General features: G+C 41.4%; 1 protein-coding gene across 2 annotated transcripts in view; it reads left to right on the top strand.

Moving 5' to 3' along the window:
- The first annotated feature begins 1,945 nt into the window (after window positions 1-1,945).
- The window catches only part of mapk14b (mitogen-activated protein kinase 14b), a 43,072-nt gene continuing 21,999 nt past the window's right edge, over window positions 1,946-23,018 (top strand). Inside the window, exon 1 of one of the 2 annotated variants that reach the window (XM_034689299.1) lies at window positions 1,946-2,416. In XM_034689299.1, coding sequence (XP_034545190.1) covers window positions 2,298-2,416 — 119 coding nt within the window. In that variant the 5' untranslated portion in view covers window positions 1,946-2,297. The remainder of the gene's footprint in view (window positions 2,417-23,018) is intronic. The other variant, XM_034689290.1, reaches the window with a different exon arrangement.

The following is a 23,018-nucleotide window of genomic DNA, read 5'->3' on the forward strand; positions in this document are numbered from 1 at the left end:
GGAGGGGTTACAGACACACAGCACAGTGAGCACACCAACAGGAGGGAGACAAGAGGGAGAACGTGCACGACAGAGAGAACGCACTGGAAAGGTGAGAAAACGAGTGACTGCAGGAAACACAGTAAACTTTAGACACATTAAAACGCCATAGACTCTTAAAAGGCAGAGTGTAGACTGTGTAAGGTGAAAGTTTCATCAGTCAGGGTCCACAAAAAACCTGCAAAGGCACATTAGAAGTGTCTGTGAAGGATCTCAGTCATCCAGGTCATGGACATTAGAGCTGTTTATCCATCAGTGCAATAAGTGAAGAATAAAGAAATGCAGAGAGTTGTTTTGTTCCAAACAGACTTGTAAAGGAAGGACCATATTGTGAAGTCAAAGAAGAGATCATTTCACATCTAAATATCTGATCTTACAAGTGGTTCAAATGTTTTAATTAGAATTGTAAGTTTGTGGACAATTACATTGAAATGTTAATTTTGCAGGGCACTATAAATGTTCATGAAAAGATGAGCTCCGGCTCTTTCTTTGCTCCATCTGAGCTCAACTTGAGACACAAAAACTGAGTCTGACAAAACCAAATGGATGAGGTTAGATAGAGACAGTTGAGAGAGCTCCCTGATTTCTCCACCTGAGCTCAAAAGGAGTCACAACACTTGAGAAATACCTGAGAATCATTTCAGATTTGGACCAGATCTCCTTTTGAACTGAAAGGGAGACTAAGCTGAGACTTTTTGAAACTTCTTTTCTGGAGGCAAGAATGAGAAACAGGAGACATAAGCTATAGTCTCATTTTGCTTTCAAACAGATCTCATTGTTGTCTAGGAGACAGAAATGAAACACTTTTGAGATCTCCTCTCTAAATTTATTTTCCTATGGGCTGCTGTTAATGAAGGTGTTTAAAAGTTTATAAATAATATACATGCAATTAGAGATTGGACCTTTTTGTCTAATTGTAATGAGTCTTGTTTTTGTACTTTATAATACATTTATGTAGCACTCTGCTCCATGTTGAGTATATAAATAAAGCCTCATAAATAATACACATTTGATATAATGTATTTTTTTTACATTAGTTACTCATTTTACATTATTTTATATAATAAGGACTGCAGAAAAAATCATCGGTGTCGACCTGCCCCCCATCCAGGACTTGTACCGGTCCCGGGCCAGGAAACGGGCAGGGAGCATCACCGCTGACCCCTCACACCCTGGACACAAATTCTTCAAACTCCTCCCCTCCGGCAGGCGCTACAGATCACTGTGCGCCAAAACAACCCGCCATAAGAACAGTTTCTTCCCCCAGGCTGTCACTCTGATGAACACTAAACCATAACAGTGTCACACCTGTCAGATAAATACTCTCTGTAAATATACATGTAGATATACAATGCAACAATTCTCAAGCAGAATTCCATATTTCTATTTTTTGTATTATTTAACTTCTATTTTATAATGTAAAACTACCTCTGCAACTCACCACTGCACTTTATCATATTTTTTAGCCTGTACATATTAGTCAAGCTATTTGTTGTTTCTTTGTATTTATAGCTAAGGTTATTGTTATTATATTTTTATTTTATTTTTTATTGTAGTTCTTATTCTTATTCCTATTCTTATGCCTTGTACAAAGAGAGCACAGTTTACTAAAGTCAAATTCCTTGTGTGTTCAAGCATACTTGGCGAATAAAGCTGATTCTGATTCTGATTCTAATACTTTAATTTAAACAAGAAAAAATCTGAGGAGCCACTCAGGAGCCGAAAGAGCCGGATCTTTGTAGTGAGCCGAGCCAAAAGAACCAGCTCTTTAAAAAGAGCTGGAATTCCCATCACTACACAGCAGGGACGGGATATCCCCTGATTTCCCCACTAACAACCACCCAGTTCTCGCGAGGCAACACGCGATGTCGCGAGCGCGCAATGACGAAAGGACGTGGACGTACGCGTTCCCGTATCCGCGCGCGCCCTAGAAGAGAACTGGGCGAAAATTTCAACGAAAGCTATTTCAGAGAGTGGTCCACCCGCGACCTGAGTGCGCTTTGTAGAGCAAGTAGTCTTCAAGTGGTCTGACGTGCACGGAGAGAAAGGGGGGGGGGATACTTTGTTTTGCACAGGTGCACTGAAGTTCTGGTTGATCCAGGACCGCTTTAGGTTTTTGAGTTCTAGCAGGGAGCAGCAGCACACTACGACGTGCCACACAGGGAGGAGAGGAGAGAGAGAGAGCGAGAGAGAGAGAGAGAGGGGCAGAAGTTTCCGCTGGCTTGTTTTGTCGCTGCGCGGCTGGTAAATCCGCAGGAATGTCGCAGAAGGAGAGACCCACTTTCTACCGACAGGAGCTCAACAAAACCATGTGGGAGGTCCCGGAGCGGTACCAGCACTTATCTCCAGTTGGCTCTGGTGCTTATGGATCCGTATGGTAAGCAGTTGTTTGTAGAGCGCAGTCGAGTGCATAGCTCCATTGCACAACGACAGAGAGGGTTCCCACCACCCACAAGAGGCCCGTCAGTTACCTCCCCACGGTCTGCTTATCAGTGCGTAAAGGCAGACCACGGGAGATTTAGTCCACGCACCTTTTTTTTTTTGTTTACATGTTCATGCTTTGGGTGTTTTTGAATCGATGGCACGTCGTGCACGCTTCGGCGCTCATCGTGAGTCTTCGGCGGGTGGGGATTATTTTTGTTTTTGTGCATGTAGTTTTTGTTCTGCTATCCGATTTACTATTGTTCTGTTAATACCTGTGTGGACGGATGGTGTCCAGTAAGCTCACTGGTGCGTTCAGGGTCAAGTTTAAATAGATTACAGTATTAAAAATGCAGAAGAACCTCCTTTGTAAACTATTTATCAGTCCCTCACGAGGAAGGCTCATCACAGACATGTCTGTGCTTGCATCATCTGCACAAAAGTGGTCCCTGCTTCCGAGATCTGATCTGATCTGTGCTCACTGAACATTTGAGGGTCGATCACAACACCTACCTAAACAATCACCTCACACTGGAAGAGTTGTGTTGTACAGCTCGCACAACCTGGCACTTTACACACCCTCACATTGCATGCACTATGCATTTTCTAGTTGGGTGCAGCCTGCAGAGTACCAGAAGGTCACATGGTTTTCAGAAAGTAGGCCCCCCTCTTGCATAGTGAGAGCTTTCTATAGGAGCCTATCCGAAGAGGATGATGACTCTAGAATGATGTCACCCTTTCTCCCGTTGTAGAACACCCATGACTCACTGTCCCGAGGTTAGGTAGTGGCCTCAGCAGTGACGTTTTTTTAGTCATCACAAAGTCATGGATGGGATGCAGTGGCGGTGCCAGCCAGGGGGTGACCAGGGGTGTCCATGGACACCTCTGAAAACTGATTGGCCAGCCCTGAAATTCTTAAACATGATTGGACATTTGCCATTTCAGAGGCATTACTTATATTTAAATCAGTTATTGTGTTGTTGTGTTTCAAGCTGCAGAGTCAGTAGTTTCTGTGGATTTAAATATTATTATTTTTGTTGATGCTGTGATTTTAGACAGTCATCTTCATTTTGAGTCCTTAAAGAGTTCAGCAGATTTAAATGTTGACACTCTGTCGTGTTACATTATTAATCTTAACATTAGAAATCTACAAATTTGTAACATTTGTTAAATTATTTTTTAAAAAGAAGTTAAAGTGGATGTGATAATTGGAGGTAACCCTACTAGGTTTGGGGTAAGCTCCTAATGTTTTCCCACGCCTGGCCACCCGTTCAACAGTCAGTGCCCCAGTTTGGCCACCCAGGTCAAAACTGTGTGGCTCCGCCCCTGATGGGATCAATCAATCAATCAATCAACCTTTATTTGTATAGCACCAAATCACAACAAACGTTATCTCAAGACGCTTTTACAAACATAGGAGGTCTAGACCACTCTATGTCAAATTATGAACAGAGACCCAACTTCAAGACGGGGTAAGACTCAGTCTGACCCCACCTTAATCCATCATGAGCATTGCACCTCGCAGTATTTAGCTAGTTACAGTGGAGAGGACAAACTTCCTTTAACAGGCAGAAACCTCCAGCAGGACCAGACTCATGTTAGACAGCCATCATGCCTCGACTGAGTTGGGTCTGGAAAGACAGATAGAGGGGAGTAAGAGAGAGAGGTGATAGTGATGAGACGAGTTGTAGAAGCAGTTGCCGCTGAAGTCCAGTACGTCCGTATCAGCTGGAGTCCAGAACGTTTGAGCAGGAGGACGTCTACGGCAGCTCAGAGGAACCTACGAGACAAGGGAGCTCAGGACTCCAGAAAGGTCTATGGTTAGTAACTTTAATGGGACAGGCAGAGTTAAAGTAAGTGATGAGGGGGTTGGGGGGAAGGGGTGAGCTAGGATCCCAGTGTGTTAGTGCGCCAGTTCCCCCGGCAGTCTAGGCCTATAGCAGCATAACAAAAGCTGGTCCAAGCCTGATCCAGCTCTAACTATAAGCTTTATCAAAAAGGAAAGTTTTAAGCCTACTCTTAGAAGTGGAGAGGGTGTCTGCCTCCCAGACCTTGACTGATAGCTGAAGGTTCTACCTCCCATACTACTTTTAGAGATTTTAGGTACAACTAGCAAACCTGCATGTTGGGTGCCTAGTGTTCTAAAGGGGTAATAGGGCACTATGAGCTCTTTAAGATAGAAGGGTGCCTGATTTTTAAGGGCCCACCTTTATCCATCATGAGCATTGCACATCGCAGTATTTAGCTAGTTACAGTGGCGAGGAAAAACTTCCTTTTAACAGGCAGAAACCTCCAGCAGGACCAGACTCATGCCTTCAGTTTAACTTCACTATTAGTTTTCACGCCTCATACTTCCACATTTTCACCTGCTTGATTATGTGTGTTTTTTGCAGTTATGAGGAGTGTATTACTTTAAAGAGAACTACCTGTGCTAATGAGATAGATTGGTACACCCACCATCTTCCTAATAGAGATCTCTGTAGGGTAAATGTAGGTATGTAAACATCCATTGCAGGCCAACAGAGTGCTGAAAATAAAAACAAAGGTGCAGTTAGTCCCATCACAAAATGTACATTTATTTTCCTCTGCAATACAGATTTGGTAAACAAATGGAATATATTGAATTTCAAAATTGATTTTTTTTTTTTAGGTTGTTGATAATGTGGAGCATAACTGCAGCAACAAAGTACACACTCCAGGAGCTGGATGCTCCCTTTTGTCAGTGAAAATCCCCTTTGTGAAGTGAAAACTGAGAGCACAGGTCAATAGTTCAATTTGACCTCAAAGATAAGCATTATCCTGCACTAGAACCTTCTCTTCCTCCATTTCCTTTTCCCCAACATGAAGAATAGCTTTATCTTTATTACCTTACAAATCAACTTTTCTACTTTGACATTAAATGACTGAAATTAAAGTTCATTTTTAGGAAAAGGGCAAATATAATACTTAAGTTTTATCAAAAGATTCATTTTTAGGAAGCACTATGCACTTAGCTAGACTGTTCTCCACTGTTGTCCCCAGTTGCAGATCATGTCTTCCAGCTACAGTTGACTCACACTGTCCTGCTCTACTCTGGGACTCTGTGTTCAGGTCTGGAGTGACCCAGCACTTGGTACTTTGGTCATTATTGTGGTGATGTTAATTGTTGATGATGATAATGGAAGGTCTTAAATGGTTTGGTTGCTTCATTGTAGATGTTCCTTACTTACTTTTGTACATTGCCTTTACACTGCTTGGCAGTACCTGCACCCAAATGGACTTGAAGCACTTTGTTCTTCTTACTGATCTTGTTTCCTCTTGTCTAGATCTTTGCTTGTGTTGTTCTTGTTCTTGTTCTTGTATGTACGTCGCTTTGGATAAAAGCGTCTGCTAAATGACATTGTAACATTGTAATATATTAGAATTTACACTAATTCAAAAGTAGGAAGTCCATTTGTCACATCTACAGTGTTACATTTGTTCTGTTTTACACTACTTGTGTTTTTTCCTAATCAAGGTGCATTTCCTCTTTTTTTTCTTCAGTATAAATAATTATAAAAGAGATAAGAAGACAGAATGCATGGGGGCCATATGGGACTCCATGTGGGATACAAATAGGAATAAGATTATCTTTGCTGCATTTTCCAGAATAATCCAACTTACCAGTATTATTAAACTAGCTGATGGTAAAGGGATCATTGTGATTACCAGAAATTGGCTCAACTTCTCTCCAAACAATTGAAATTGTAGGCTTAAAGGTGACATATCACGCTTTTTTCATCAATATATATTGGTCTAAGAGGTCCCCAAAACATGTCTTTAAAGTTTATGCTCAAAAAAACACTTTGAAATCAGATTTGGCATGCCTGAAAAGCCCTCTTCTTCAGCCCTCCTCAGAACAGGCTGTTTTCTCTCTGACCACGCCCCCTCAGGAAGTGGATGTGCCCTCGGCTCTCCAGCACGTTGATCTAATGGTTACCTGTTGGCTGAATATACACGGCTGCTCAGAGATCACGTTACTTCAACCCTCTGAATCTGATCCAGAATCTGATCCTGACGGAGAGGCGCCTGTAGCAGGACCTTTCTGAAGAATTGGTCACAGATTTAGTGTTTCTTGTTGTTTTGTTTATCAGTATGTCGACGTGTGTCTTGGTACACAGCTACGAACGTGTAGCTATGTGGCTATGCTAACTAGCGCTAGCACTTATCCATGATAAATAAAAATCATCCACTAGATCTTCAAATCTGTAGACGTGGGGAGTAAAACCGACCTCTGCCAGAAAGGCAGCAGGACCTTTCTGAACCATTGGTCACAGATTCTGTGTTACTTGTTGTTTTATTTGTCAGTATGTCGACGTGTGTCTTGGTAGACAGCTACAGCTATGAACATGTAGCTATGTGGCTATGCTAATTAGCGCTAGCACTTATCCATGACAAATAAAAATCATCCACTACATCTTCAAATCTGCAGACGTGGGGAGTAAAACCGACCTTTGTGTTTATTAAGACAGCCTACAACTAGCATGCCATGTAGAGACAGAAATGACATCCCGTCATGTAAATCAGATAAATAATATAAGGATATTTAGTCTGTTACATAAAAGAACAAGGTATAGACCTGATCTATGAGAGAGGGAACCTTCAATCACTTCTGCTTTGACTTCCAAGGGGGGGGCGGGACCCGACGGGTGCGCCCCCGATGTAACGGCAGGAAAACACTGTCCGGTATCAGGCTGAAGTCTACAGAGCATGCAGTATAAGACCACAAGTAATGCATAAACGCACTTTAAAACCACATCACCCAGACTAGCATCACTAGAGGACCACGGAACAACTCTGCTCTGCAACCAAAGCGGATCACTTGTGCTTCCCTCTCGTGCGGGCGCGCGCTCACACACACATACGTGAACATATGAACCGTCGTGTGGTGAAATATAGATTTCCATATGAAGCACAGTTAAAACAAACATGACCAGATTGGACTGAATGAATGTGGGAGGAGCGTGCAGTTCAGTGGACCTGCGCTCGACAATGCAGCCCGGAGGAGTCAGAGCAGATCCTCTGATCTTTCAGCACAGAGCGCCTCGTCAGAAGTTGATAACATAAATATTAAATTGCGTATTGTTTGGTTCATAGGGCGGACCGAACCGTGTCCACTGTATCGAACGGTTCGATACAGATACATGTATTGTTGCACCCCTAATATATATATATATATATATATATATATATATATATATATATATATATACAGCGGAGTAGGTTATGGAGAAAATCTAGATTTTCTTTTTTTAAAATCGCCTGAAACCAGAAATTCAAATTTATGGATTAAATCGATTTATCATACAGCCCTATAGACAACTTTAATACGAATAAAAGCCTTTAAATAATCCAGCCTTTCCTTAACATTCAGTTTAAAATTAGGCTTTGAATCACAACAAGTTGTACAGTCTGTGTCAAGTTGTAGGATTCCTGCTAACTGCATCATCCTTTCAGTCTGAAGCTACTCTGTAGTTGCCTTTTGAAGAGTTATCTAAGTGTCTCATCAGTATATGACAGCATAACCCACCAGAGCAAGGACTGTCACCACATGGTGCAAAAGCCTTTTGAATACTACAATGAATTCTGCAGGTTCCAAACAGCAGGGTGTCATTAAAACTCTTCATAAGGTATTTGAAAAGTATAAATAACCTGAAAGCACTTTCTCCAGCATGGCCCGCCTGCTTGTTGGCTGAGCGAGTGAGAGAGTGTGTGTCCAGCTGACCGAGTCTTTGTTGTTGCTGCCATGAGTTTGTCAGGCCCTCAGCTTGAATTGTTCCCAGATTCTTAGTATACAAAGCATTAACTATGTGGGCTCTTGGATCATTTTCCACATCAACCTGCCTCTGAACTTCAGGACTTCTAAGAAACAAAAATCCCACCACAACTATCTCAAAATGTTCTGACCTTTTACTCCATTTTTAAATGTCAGACTTGGAAGAGATCCAGGGTTAATGTGGAAAAAGAGGTTTTATAATAGTGAATGTTGCTGACTGGGATTACAGTATGGACTGTGTGCTGCTGAGAGCCTCGTGTTGTTTGGTCTATGTTCTCCATCTGAGCAGAAACCACAACATAACTGATTCAGACCCATGGGGCGTGCATGTGTATGAAATCAATGACTCATGTAGGAAGATGATTTATGAGAAAATGATAACATCTACAGATTTGAGACTTGGATTAAACTATGAAAAAAGTTCCTCAGCTTTTGACGAAGGGCATCAAATAATCAAAAGCAGTTATTGATATTGGAATGTAGAACTGGCACAGGAATTAAACATGGAATCGATGTTCTCTTATTCTCAAACACTTTGACCTTTAAAACTTTGTTTTTTTACTGGGTCACTTAGAGTCCAATGCTGCGATGCAATTTTTAACTTTCACTTTGGTTTATGGAGCAGATCACATATTGGCACTGTGCCAGCTGTAGGACCCTAGAATGCATGAAAACGCTGTGTTCCAAGTTTGCAGCTCAAAGAAAAGTGGACGGTGAAAATCAGCAAATGAAATTAGAATGGAGTGAAACTTTTGAAGTTCCTCTGCTCCTTCACTTGCCATGCCATGAAATGCAGTGAATGAGGCAGGACTGGGCCCACAGATAGGGTGCTTTGCACATGCAGTACATTTTGAGTTGAATGTTGTTTTTATTTAATGGGCAAAAGTTTACAGGTGTTTTACAGAATAAATGGAGGACAAAGTTATATTTGTCTTGTCTTGTTTTTTTTTTTCTGATCCGAAAAATGATCCAATCTGCGACTTAAAACCGTGACCCGATCCGAACCGTGAGTTTTTTGATCCGTTGCACCCCTAGAAAACATACATTATATCAAATGTTTATCATTTAAAAGGCTTTATTTATATACTCAACATTATTATTATTATTATCTCTTTATTTAAACTCGAAAATCACTGAGAGCAAGCCCTCATTTACAATGACGATGAGCATATGAAAGAAACATTAAAATGCATGACAAGCAAATAAAAGATATAACCCTAAAAGAATGATGATCAATTAAAAACAGACAACAATTAAAAGTAATGTTACAACCATTGAAAAAATAATGTAACACAAAGTCAGTGAAAACAGGTACAATCAGAGGTTAAAACATTTTAAAACTAATGATTTAAAATGATTAAAAGAAACCAGTGCATTTATTTTGAAAGTGCTTTGCAGGGAGTTCCATGCAGATGGTGCAAATACGCAAAAGGCAGATTTTCCCAGCTCAGAATTAACTCTACATGGAGCAGAGTGTTACAGAAATTAAATTATAAAGTACAAAGACTCATCTCAATTAGACAAAAAGGTCCAATCTCTAATTGCATGTATATTTTTTATGAACTTTTAAACACCTTCATTAGCAGCAGGTTCCCTTCACTGTCTTTATTCTTCACTTATTGCACTGATGGATAAACAGCTCTAATGTCCATGACCTGGATGACTGAGATCCTTCACAGACACTTCTAATGTGCCTTTGCAGGTTTTTTGTGGACCCTGATTGATGACACTTTCACATTAGTCTACACTCTGCCTTTTAAGAGTCTATGCAGTTTCAATGTGTCTAAAGTTTCCTGTGTTTCCTGCAGTCACTCGTTTTCTCACCTTTCTAGTGCGTTCTCTGTCTTTCGCACACGCTCTCCCTCTCGCCTCCCTCCTGTTGGTGTGCTCACTGTGCTGTGTGTGTCTGTAACCCTCCCCTCCCCGTTCTGCTCAATGTAGACGTGAGGCTTTAACAGAAAAAGACACATCACTAATGAATAAACTAGATTTTCCATGCAAAGCCCCAGCTTGTGTTGTGCTTCTGCATATTTGAGTGTGTTTATTCTTAAAGATCCATGAAAGGGACCATATTCCTTTCCCTGTGCGGCTGCAGTTTAAGTCGTCCTAGCTTCCTCTCCTCTGGTGTCGGCATCCAGTAGCACATGCATTTCTTCATCAGCTTCTTAACCTTTCACGTAATGTCAGACACTCTCCTCCCATTAGCTGCATTTTCTCCTTTGTCTGCACAGACGATATGTCGCAACTGATATTTTGCTGATTAAGAAAAGATTACATGAGGAGGCCGTGTGTTGAAAGCATGTAATATTGTGGCCGGCTCCAGCTGACGCACTTGGTTTTAACCACGCAGACATGTGCACTGACTTGTCACCTCTTCAAGCAAACAGCCGGCTTACATTTGAAACCAGCAATTTAGCACCAGCATTCAGGCATAAACCTCACATGACTGGATACATCTGTGACGTGAGAGCAGTAAAACCGCTCATTTTGGTTTAAAGCTGTGAAGACGGGTGCAAGAGCTTCTAACTGACCTGCTTATAGACATCACTGGTTCCTCCAAGACACCTAAACATGCAACTTTCTGCTTCTGAATTTGTTAGTCAGTATTTTTATTTTTTTATGATTTGTATTTTATTTGAGTTTTTTTTACAATAACATTTACACATATACACACACATACACACAAGACCGACATCCAAATACAACCAAACAGTTTGGGTACAGCAACACACACAGAAATACACATGGCCTTGCAGGATGATATGCCGAAAGAAGTATCATTCCTGTGTTTGTACATTCTGGCACGTCTGGATGCACACGACAACCAAACAGAACAAAGAAGACACAAAACAAAACAAAACAAAAAATACAGAAAAAACAAAAACAAACAAACAAACAAACAAACAAACTACAACCAGCAAACACAGACACAGAGGCATGACTAAAACAACACTAAAATAATTAAACACAAAACAAACAAACATGTAATTGTAGTTCAGTTTGAATTAGAGTACTATGCAGCCACAGAGTCTCGGAATAACAGTTTTTATTGGCTACGTTTACACAAGCGGCAACCTCCGGTCTAAAAATATGAGTCCAATGCTGAAGTGTTAAAAACTGCAGTTCATCGAGGATCCACTTGAGGCTGGCTCCGGAAGTACCGGAAGTCACATACACATGAATGGGGAAAAGACGATCTTTGCAGCATTAATAAACATGTTTACAGCCTGGTACAAAAGATGAGTGTAGTCTGGATAGCTAATTTCTCGATGTCCTCTCACTGTGAGGGGGGTGAATTTTTTTCTAATTCGGTAATTTAGAAGATATTGAGATTACTAGTCTTCCAATGAGAGGCACAGCTGCCTGCAGGAACACTGCAGCTGTTGGCTAGGAGGCTCAAAGCCCGCCTCTTTACGTCACACTGGCTCGACAGAAGCAATATGGCTGCCGCAGCAGATTGGTCTCAAAACAGCTCTTCAGAAACAGATGGGTGACGTCACGGATACTACGTCCATATTTTTTACAGTCTATGCGTTTACATGAGACTTTTAATTAATCTGAATTAAGATTAAATCCTCTTTAAAAAGATTTAAAATGACCTTGTAAACACCTAATTCCGAATGAAAATGATAATTCCGAATTAAACTTAAATCCGATGTAAGTGTCTGGTTTATTCTGATTTTAAATCCGAATTGAATAATTCCTCGATCACGTATACGTTCATTCCGCTTTAAATTAATTCCGGTGGTTCTGCGTATGCTCGTTCCCTTGTCCTGTCGCGATGACGCACATACTCCGCGCTGGCGGGCTCATATTTCAGGCTGAGGTAGAGCAGCCGTTGCACTAACCGGCTTTGATTCTCCAAAGTCCGGTCTTCCGCCTCCCTTCTCCGGTCCTCTATCTCTCTTCTCCTCCTCAGCTGATGAAAGTGAAGCAGTATGTTTGTGTCGAGCTGCTTTTTAACAACTATAGTCAAAATCAAAGCGACATTTGAACTTATTGTGTGGTCTTCCATGTTGTAACCGAAAATGAAAGAAGCAGGAACTGGAGTCTGTTTTCTTCCGGTAAACGTAAATACGTCACGCCCGTCCCTGTCCAATCAGAACCCTTCCCAACCCCCAGACGTTAAGAGGAATTGAATAAAAACAATTAAACGTGTTTTCCATGTAAACCTCAATTCAGAATTACTATTTCCATGTAAACACGAAGGAGAATACTTTAATTCGGAATTATTTAATTCGGAATTATTAATTCAGAATTAAAAAACATCATGTAACCGTACCCAGTGTCAGCCTTACCATCTGGAACCCGATGGCACCACAATCAGCACCTATCTATGAAGTCATGGTAGCATCCCCAATTCTGTTAATACTGCTCTACCCTGTTTGTCAACCTGAAGGACAGTCTTTCTAGAGCCGCTAGGTTCCCCAACTGGATAAACCACAGAGCTGGTGCAGGGGCAGCGGGGGCTTTCCAATTTATGACCAGCAGTTTTCTCCCTACTATGAGAGCAGTTTGGACCCATTCAGCTTTAGATGGAGTTACATTTTCCAGCACAGTGGGATCACCTAAAGGCTGATTTAGACTTCTGCGTTGAATCAACGGCGTACCCTACGCCGGGGGTCCGCGTAGCTCCCGTACCTACTCACGTAGCTGACGTGCACCTCCTCCAAAATGTAACTCCCCCGTAGAGCCGACGCGGACCGCAAGCTCTGTGATTGGTCCGCTCGGCGGCTTTGTCTTTCCCGCATTTACAACACTTCCGGGATCCCAGACATCGGCCGTGTATTTCATCTCCTCCTCTCTATTCTTCATGTAATCATGTCTGTATGATAAACAGCAACATGTATCAGCTGTAGATTAACAGAACACGCTCTGAATCTCTGTGGAAAAGTAAACAGAGATCGTAGCGGGACCGGAAGCAGGCGGCCGGCTATCAGAGAGACCGCACTGCCCTCAGGCGTTTCGGCGGAGAATTGCTGCGCGACACGGACACACCGACGCACAAGTATGTGGGGCTCATGTCCGCGTCAGCCCCTGCTGCGTAGGGGAGACGCAGAAGTATAAATCAGCCTTTAGACTCATTAACACCTGGAGTAAAAGGGATGTCCTGGCCAATAATTATTTTAATATAATCATGAATAGTGGACCAGAATTCCTGGGCCTTTGAGCAACCCCATAGCATATGAATTAAGTCTCCATCTTTTTCAGAACACCTCCAGCACGCCGCAACCTGTTAGTCAGTATTTTAAGGTTGTGGAGAAGGAAGACACAGTCCTTTTAATTCATATATGAAAAAGCCCTTGTGCTCCTTAATGCAGTGTTTCCCCTACCATTATACTTGGGGGGTGGGGCGCCCCCCCCAACATCGCCCCCCCGCCCCCCTTGGAAGTTCAGTATATTATATTTTCTATATAGCGCCAGATCACAGCAGAAGTAACTCAGGGTTACCTCTCTTATAGATCAGGTCTTAAACTTCTGCAATGCAGACCTGTACTTTGCATTCATGGCATTTTTATTTGAATCAAGAGAATCAGATATAGTGGTCACATGAAGAATGTTTTCTTTTGACTGTTTTGCAGGCTGGACTATTATACTAAAAGCAAAAGTGTTAAAAGAGTGAAATGTTGACGATTATAATACTTGGTTAAACCCATAACCAAAACGATATCTGATCGACTACATAGATAGATATTGTGGCAAAGTCTGTCTGCACACCCCCATTACCCCCCTCCAAGGCTGTAAACCTGGGGGAAACACTGTAATGCTTTCAGAAGATCAAGTGTACTCATTCTTTAAATCCATCAGAGATCATCTTACAATAATAAATGCCTCTGGGAGTGAGGTTGAACTCCTCAGGCATTCTGGTGCAGCCAGTGGTCAGTGATACATAGGTATGTGTATTATTGACAAAAAATATGTAACAGTAAAATTTGGCCCTTCACATCCTGTATGTATGCATGTAGCTATGTGGCTATGCTAATTAGCGCTAGCACTTATCCATGATAAATAAAAATCATCCACTAGATCTTCAAATCTGCAGACGTGGGGAGTAAAACCGACCTCTACCAGAAAGGCAGCAGGACCTTTCTGAAGGATTGGTCACAGATTTAGTGTTTCTTGTTGTTTTATTTGTCAGTATGTCGACGTGTGTCTTGGTACACAGCTACAGCTATGAACATGTAGCTATGTGGCTATGCTAATTAGCGCTAGCATTTATCCATGACAAATAAAAATCATCCACTAGATCTTCAAATCTGCAGACGTGGGGAGTAAAACCGACCTCTGCCAGAAAGGCAGCGGGACCTTTCTGAAGGATTGGTCACAGATTCTGTGTTACTTGTTGTTTTATTTGTCAGTATGTAGACGTGTGTCTTGGTACACATCTGCAGCTACGACATGTAGCTATGCTAACTAGCGCTAGCACTTATCCATGATAAATAAAAATCATCCACTAGATCTTCAAATCTGCAGACGTGGGGAGTAAAACCGACCTTTGTGTTTATTAAGACAGCCTACAACTAGCATGCCTCCCTCCTAAGCTCCTTGTTAGCACACATGTGTGCAGGGAATGAAAAACGGAGGAGGGGTTGAGTTGTATTTTATACAGTCTATGGGCTGAACAAGCTCCGAGCTCTGACTCCGTGACAGACCGGATATTGTTGTTACGTAACAAAAACACTGAAGTCTGAAACGGCTCGTTTCACACACATTTACAGAAAGGTGGAGAAATCAGAACAGGGGCAGAATGGATTTTTTTCATTCTCAGGGGGTTTGTAGACAGGGACACATATTTCAGGTAGAGAACCATTAAAAAGTCCATTTTGCATGATATGTCACCTTTAAAGCCTACTGATGTATGATTGGTCAATACCACTTGAACTACAAATGGGCTGATGTGATCCCTCTTCCTGGTACCAGTCAGAAGCCTGGCTGCAGAATTTTGGACCAACTGCAGTCGGGACACGGTTGACTGACTGATTCCAGAATATAAGGAATTACAATAGTCAAGGCGGGACGATGCAAAGGCATGGATGACTATTTCAAGGTGCGATGTTTGGGAGAAGCTACTTTTTACCACTGATTTTACCTGAGTGTCAAAGGTGAGGGCTGAATCAAAAGTTAATCCATGGTTTTTAACAGAGGGTTTGATGAGGATTGACAGATTGCCTAGGTTATTGCGAATTAGTTTGGTGGCATCCTGAGGGCCAAAGAGCACGGCTTCAGTTTTACTGTTGTTAAGCTGTAAGAAGTTTTGAGCCATCCAAGTTTTTATATCTGCAAGACAGTTGGTGAGAGAGGTGAGATCTGACAGATTATTTGGTCTGATGGGGAGATAAAGTTGTGTGTCATCGGCATAACAGTGGTATGAGATGTTGTGTTTCTGGATGAGTTGGCCTAATGGGAGCATGTAAATGGAGAAAAGAATAGGACCTAGGATGGAACCTTGGGGAACCCCACATGATAAATTGGCTGTTGAGGAAGTAAAGTTTGGAGATATTGACTGAGAACATCCAGTTATTCAGGTAGGAGCTGAACCAATTCAGGGCCTCGCCTCCAAGGCCAACCCAATGCTGGAGGCGACTGAGGAGGGATGAATAGTCAACTGTGTGGAAAGCTGCACTGAGGTCGAGTAGGATTAGGATAGAACAGTGTCCGGAGTCAGCTGCAGTATTCTACAATTCAAGTCTAGTAATAAAGATTACAGCGGGCTTTGTTTTCTTTAACTTATAGTCCAACAGTATTCATGTAGGAACTACATGATTACAAATCAACACCTGTAGAATGATAAAGCAAGAAGACACATTCATTCTAAGCTATTGTTGTAAAGACTAACAGCTGAGTCCAAACATTATTGTGTGGTGAAGTAACAAAGAAGAGTGAAGCATGCATAACTTGTCAGTCTTGATTCTCAAACTTTCAACAGGACTCCCAGGACCACAAAGGCCTGTAAACCAGTTTATCTGGGAGATGAAGGAGGGATAGTCTAGTTCACTTACATCACTTGGCAGGGCTCTAAGGAAAGTCACTGTTTGTCTGCCCCAGGATGATTTAATTAAAGCTGGATGGTGGAAACAAGATGAGAGGATTGCTCCTGTAACCAGGTTATCTTCCTTTTCACCAAGGCCTTAATCAAAGAGAGCTTATTTCTTTTTGAAAGAAGGCTACAAAAAGACATTAAGGCTGGTGTGTAAGTAAAACAAATGTCCCAAGAGCTGCATGATGCAAAGTGAAAGGGAACAGATTACTGGTGAAGGTTTAAAATGTGCTCATCACAAACTTGTTCTGCTTCTCCCCCTCTGTTTATATTTGCTTATGAGCTCGCCATGTCCTACCTGATGGTTGTATCACAGCTGTTAGTTCCTGCCATAACCATAAAGACACTAAAAGACAAGTCTTAATAACTACAAGGCTTTATTACAGATAGTGCAACTTCCGTGGTTACTGAAAGAGCATTTTTATGGACATTTCATAATCAACTTGTAAAAGTGAGCACAGATTTGTTCATCCATCTAACTAAAAACTCATGTCAGATATTCAATTTGGTTATGAACCTGGGAAAAGTGCTGAAAGAATACCTAAATGCCGACCGTGGATTGTTTTTGCGTTCTTGTCTAACGCAACATTCAGGTTAGATCAGGTCAGATGACACAGAGCTACATTTGACTGTGAACTAAAGCAGATAGGAGAGGGTGACATTATCTCCCTTCTTCAAATCAAATCAAATCAACTTTATTTATATAGTACTTTACACACAATGAGGAAAACAAAGAGGAAATGAAGTAAAAACAACACAAACAGAGGGAGAGAGAGAGGGGAGGCAGAGTGGTGAGAGAGCAATATAATTAAAATTTAAATTCAAAGTAATAATAACAACTGCAATGACAATAATTACATTTGACACTGCAGTGGAGCATCTGAGCCAGTGTGGTTAGGGGCAGTTAAAAGCTAATGAATAAAAGTGAGTTTTAAGACGACTTTCAAAAGTCTCAACAGCAGGGGGAGAACTGGATGGTGGAGGGGGAGAGATTTCCAAAGTTTTGGGGCACAGATGGAGAAGGCCCTGTCTCCATATCTCTTTGTCCTTGATATTCAGACAGATAGGACGTTTTGGTGAGAAGATCTAAGTGATCTGGAGACAGGAGTTCTGAGATGTAAGAGGGGGCCAAACCATGTAGTGCTTTCTAAACAAAGAGAGGGATTTTGAAATTGATCCTTTAGCTGACTGGAAGCCAGTGTAGGGGGGCAAGAATTTATGTGGACTCTCTTGTTTGATCTTGTCAGGATCCTAGCTGCTGCATTTTGAACTATTTGAAGGCGAGATAATGAAAACCGGGTGATACCAAAGTACAAGGAGTTGCAGTAATCAGTACATGACTTTTTCCAGGTCTGAAGTGCTTAAAATTGATTAGAGTTTTGAGATGGTGCAGAGCTGCATGAAACTTATTTTTACTACCTCATTTATTTGTTTGTCAAATTTTAAACCTGGATCAAATATGACTCCAAGGTTTTTTTTTTGCATGAGGTTTTATGGAGGGGGGCCAGAGAGTCAAGATGAGGAGAAATACTACTTGTCAGATGCGGTGGTTTTAGACAAATCACTTCTGTTTTACTGTCATTGAGTTCTAAGAAATCAGCAGCCATCCATGATTTAATGTCTAGAAAAGAGTCTTTGAAGTCCGTTAGCTTGTTGAGGTCGTTTGGTTCTGGGGGGAGGTAGAGTTTGGTATCGTCTGCATAACAATGGAAAGAACTGTTGTGTTTTTGAATAATGTGGCCTAGTGGAAGCAAGTATATTGAGTATATTCTTCTCTGACTTGTGTATGGATGACAAGTCAGAGCAATTACATGCTTGTTAAACTGGTTGTGGTTTAATTATCATCAATCTTTTAAGCACACTTAAGTTTTGGTTTTATTTTAGCCTGTAGAACTGGTTCCCAAGACCTGATTTAATATGGAGGGCGTTGAGAACTTTATGCATGGGGAGTTATTTAGACGTGTGCCTGTTTTTGTGGCCTGTAACATTATAAATGACAGAAGAATAAACAACTGAAGTATTCAAATCTTTAGGTTTTGCATACTTATGCTAACCAACATACAATCTTACAACACATAGACCCAACAGCTTCAAACCGCTCACTTACAACACTGTGATAATGTGAGATTGGACAAGTGATAATGAAAATACACCATAGTTGTGGTTATTTTGAGGTTTAAGTTTATTTTTTAAAGATTTGGTTATAAATGAGTAGGGGAGAACGGGCTTGGTTGTCACACGGGTTGGTTGGCACACTCGTTATATCTTGCCACCAGGGGGCGCTGTCTCTCAAATTGGGGTATGGACAATTCCAGAATTAGGATCAGAGCTCACCTACATAGTCTTCTCTGGAGTAAGACAGCTGAACTTGAGGTGAGAGGACTTTTTGTGTTTTTCATGTCAAATTGTAAATATTCAGCTCCTCAGTATTTTTCTTCTCGGCTTTTAAACGATGGGTTTATAACAAAACAAGTGTTACCCTTACAAAGTGTGAGGGGAAAGCTATACTTTAGATTTGTATTAGCGAGCTAACTAGTTGTTAGATAGTTGTTAGCCTTGATGCTAGCAAAAAATTCCAGTTGGGGTTGGTTGTCACATGTAACAACCAACCCCAATGTTGGCAAAATCATGCATGGTGAAATGAGTTGGAGTGTGCAGACCCTACATTTACCATCACTGTAACTCAGACAGTGACTGCATGTAGCCTAGTTGAGTCGGCCATTGTTGTTCGGCCTATTTGTTTTGTTCTTTATGTTGTTATTTAGGCTGGCCTAAAGATGTGTTTCCTGTTCATGTTCCTTGATCATTTTATGTTAAAATGCATGAAGTTAGGAAGGCCTATCACTTGTCAATGCAATTCAACTTTCAAATGTAGTTCTGCCTTCTTGCCTTTTTTAAAAATATTTTTCCCATTAAAATACCATTGTGACAACCAACCCCAAAGTGTGTGAAAACCAACCCCATAGTGTGTGACAACCAACCCCATAGTTTGTGACAACCATCCCCATAGTGTGTGACAACCAACCCCGTAGTTTGTAACAACCAACCCCATAGTTTGTAACAACCAACCCCATAGTGTGTAACAACCAACCCCATAGTGTGTGACAACCAACCCCATAGTGTGTGACAATCATCCCCATGGTGTGTGACAACCAACCCCATAGTGTGTGACAATCATCCCCATGGTGTGTGACAACCAACCCCATAGTGTGTGACAACCAACCCCATAGTGTGTGACAACCAACCCCATAGAGTGACAACCAACCCCATAGTGTGAGACAACCAACCCCATAGTGTGAGACAACCAACCCCATAGTGTGTGACAACCAACCCCATAGTGTGTAACAAGCAACCCCATAGTGTGTGACAACCAACCCCATAGTGTGTAACAACCAACCCCATAGTGTGTGACAAGCAACCCCATAGTGTGTGACAACCAACCCCATAGTGTGACAACCAACCCCATAGTGTGCGACAACCAACCCCATAGTGTGTGACAACCATCCCTGTGCCTTTTATAGTTAGTTGCCTCTTTGTTACAATGAGTTGGAAAATGAGAGGCATACACATTTCAAGCCAACACCTTAAGCTTCAATCTAATGTAGGAATGACTATTGAAAGATGTTTTGATGATGCGCAATCATCAAAACAGTAAAAAGTGTGACAACCAACCCCGTTCTCCCCTACTTTGTATGAAATACTTGTAGTCCAGGAGTGCACCAACTTTCAAGCCCTCTCTTGAAATTTCAGCCGAACATGGGCTTTTTAAATTGCAAGTAGCTGTTATTTTGGATAACAAGTGCATGGTAATTGAAACTGAGAAGGACATCTCAACAAGTTGTTTTCCCATATGCTCCCTCTTTCTGTCTGTTAGTCGACATATTGCCGATGATCCCTCCCTCACTAAGGCCACGCTCTCATTATGCTGCTCCTTTTTACAGCCCACATTTTTATGGCCCCCTCTTATTGCACTTCCATTTATTACCCACTAATTGGATGGTGTATGCTTAGACCTGTCCTGTTTGTCCTGCAGATTAGCAGCAGTTTAGAAGGCAGTATGCATGTGACTTTGTTTTCACATTTAGCGTTGGTAAACTCTGTGTTGAAAGAGTTTGGGTTTTCCCTCACAAGTGACACATTTACTTGTTGTTCTGGAGGCCTGGGACGCTGAGTTCAGTGGGTGTGGGAGATTATCTCTCACTTACTGGAACAAGCCCGCTGCTTATCTCAATGTTTTTTTTTTTATAATGGATGCTTGCTAGTGAGTACCTGAGTATAGTTTTGAGTGTATAACACAGTCTAATAAATCTTTATGGGAGATCAGTCATGCTGAATTCACAGTCCTATAGTGAAAGATTTCAATTCATTCAATTAGTGAGAAACATTTGAAAGAGGAAGTGACTCCCTTCTTCTCTTGGAATAAAAGTGTTGAAACTGCATGCACTAAAGTCTCAGTCAAAATGCAACAGTGCACATTTAAACAAGCTCTGTAGTTTTTTTTTTAGCATACACTAATATATATTAGTTTTTAATTACTTCTCTCGGGTCCTCTTCACAAATGCAGCCAAATGAATAAAAGAAAGCTCCCCCATTTCATTGCTTCCATCTGGCATGCTTGGACCACAAAAAGAGGAAACGGTGCTTTAGTTTACATCACAGACACACCAGATTTTTTTTTTTTACCTCTCATTTTGCAATCTGCATTTGTGATACAGTTTAAGTGAGTGACCTGGGAGGAATGCGGTTTGTTGTAAGTGGGTTGCTTCCTCACAGATACAGGAAATGCATCAATGTCACACTTCTTTTAGGGGGCCTTGCTCATCTGCCTCTCTTTCTACCACCCTTTATAGTGTCTGTCTGTTTATTAGAGATGAGTGCCTTTTTTTAACAGCGTACTTAAGTTTGAATTACTCACTTTTTCAGCAAGAGAGTACTTGATATGTATCCTATAATGTGTTTTTAGCCTTTTAAAATCATTGGATCAAAATGCACGTTTCACTCTCAGCTCTTGTGTTACTCTGTCTTTGTCTTGTTGTTATGTTCCTGTAGCCGCACCTTTTTGTGTTCTTTTTTGTATTTTGCTCTGGCTCCTCACTGACAGTGATGTATCCTGTTACACCCTTGCAATGATATGTGAAAAATAATGAATGAAAGGGTGACTGATGGCTAAACAACACCAGCATAATTGCAGGGGAGGAGGTGCAGACCTGAAGTTAGGTTATATTCTGTAGGCTAAAATCAGCTGTTGTTAGCAGTTATTAATGCACGGTTATATTCACAATATGAAATGTAAACACATTTCATTTCTTGAACAGGTTCAGAATAAAACCTTATATAGCTGTAATAGAAGGTTTTCAGTGGCCAGTGTCTGTACATTGTGTGCTGAGCCAGACGGATGAGGTTTGGCTACACTGTTGTACCACACCTGGAACATGTAAAAATCATTCATATTAAAGGTGACATATTCTGCTCTTTTTCATCAAAATATATTGGTAAGAGGTCTCCAAAACATGTCTTTAAAGTTTATGCTCAAAAAAACACTTTGAAATCAGATTTTGGTCTGCCTGTAAACTGCTCTTTTTCAGCCCTGCTCAGAACAGGCTGTTTTCTGTGTCTGTGCCTTTAAATGAGAATGAGCTCTCTGACCACGCCCCCTCAGGAAGTGGGTGTGCCCTCGGCTGTCCAGCACGTTGATCTAATGTTTACATGTTGGCTGCTCACAGACCCGCGTTACTTCAACCCTCTGAATCTGATCCAGAATCTGATACTGATGGAGAGGCGCCTGCAGCAGGACCTTTCTGAACCATTGGTCACAGATTTAGTGTTTCTTGTTGTTTTATTTGTCAGCATGTCGACGTGTGTCTTGGTACACAGCTACGAACATGTAGCTATGTGGCTATGCTAACTAGCGTTAGCACTTTTCCATGAAAAATAAAAATCATCCACTAGATCTTCAAATCTGCAGACGTGGGGAGTAAAGCCGACCTTTGTGTTTATTAAGACAGCCTACAACTAGCATGCCTCCCTCCTAAGCTCCTTGTTAGCACACATGTGTGCAGGGAATGAAAAACAGAGGAGGAGTTGAGTTGTATTTTATACAGTCTATGGGCTGAACAAGCTCCGAGCTCTGACTTCCTGTTACAGACCGGATGGCGTTGTGACGTATGAAAAACACTGAAAACTGAAACGGCTGGTTTCAGCACACATTTACAGAAAGGTGGAGAAATCAGAACAGGGGCAGAATGGACTCTTTTCATTTTCAGGGGGTTTGTAGACATGCCAGGGACACATATTTCAAAGTCGATTTTGCATGATATGTCACCTTTAAAGAAGTTTCTGTCTGAACCAGTCCATTTTCATACAGTCTATGGTCTGAATGCTGCTTTTTGTAAGCAGACACTCATTGACCAGCATGCTGTCCTATTCATTCGTCACACAGTTTAAGAATCGGTGGATTTTATTCACACTCTTGTGTTGCTTTTAACAATGCAGCGGGTTCAGTCATGTTCTGCAAACAGCATTAGGCTGCAGAGTATAACAAGAAGAGAATGAAGACTTCAGTGTTATGCAGTTGTTTTGTTTGTTCACTGGGTTAAAGCCTCCCACACATTCTCGTGAAACATCTCATTTCCAGATAAAAGAAAAACATAAATTTGAATACAACCATTCTCAGCCTGATGCAATGCTATCACTGTATACACAATGAAGTCTAACCATCCTCTCACG

This window comes from Notolabrus celidotus, chromosome 1 (genome assembly GCF_009762535.1).
Source record: "Notolabrus celidotus isolate fNotCel1 chromosome 1, fNotCel1.pri, whole genome shotgun sequence".
Lineage (NCBI taxonomy): Eukaryota > Metazoa > Chordata > Actinopteri > Labriformes > Labridae > Notolabrus > Notolabrus celidotus.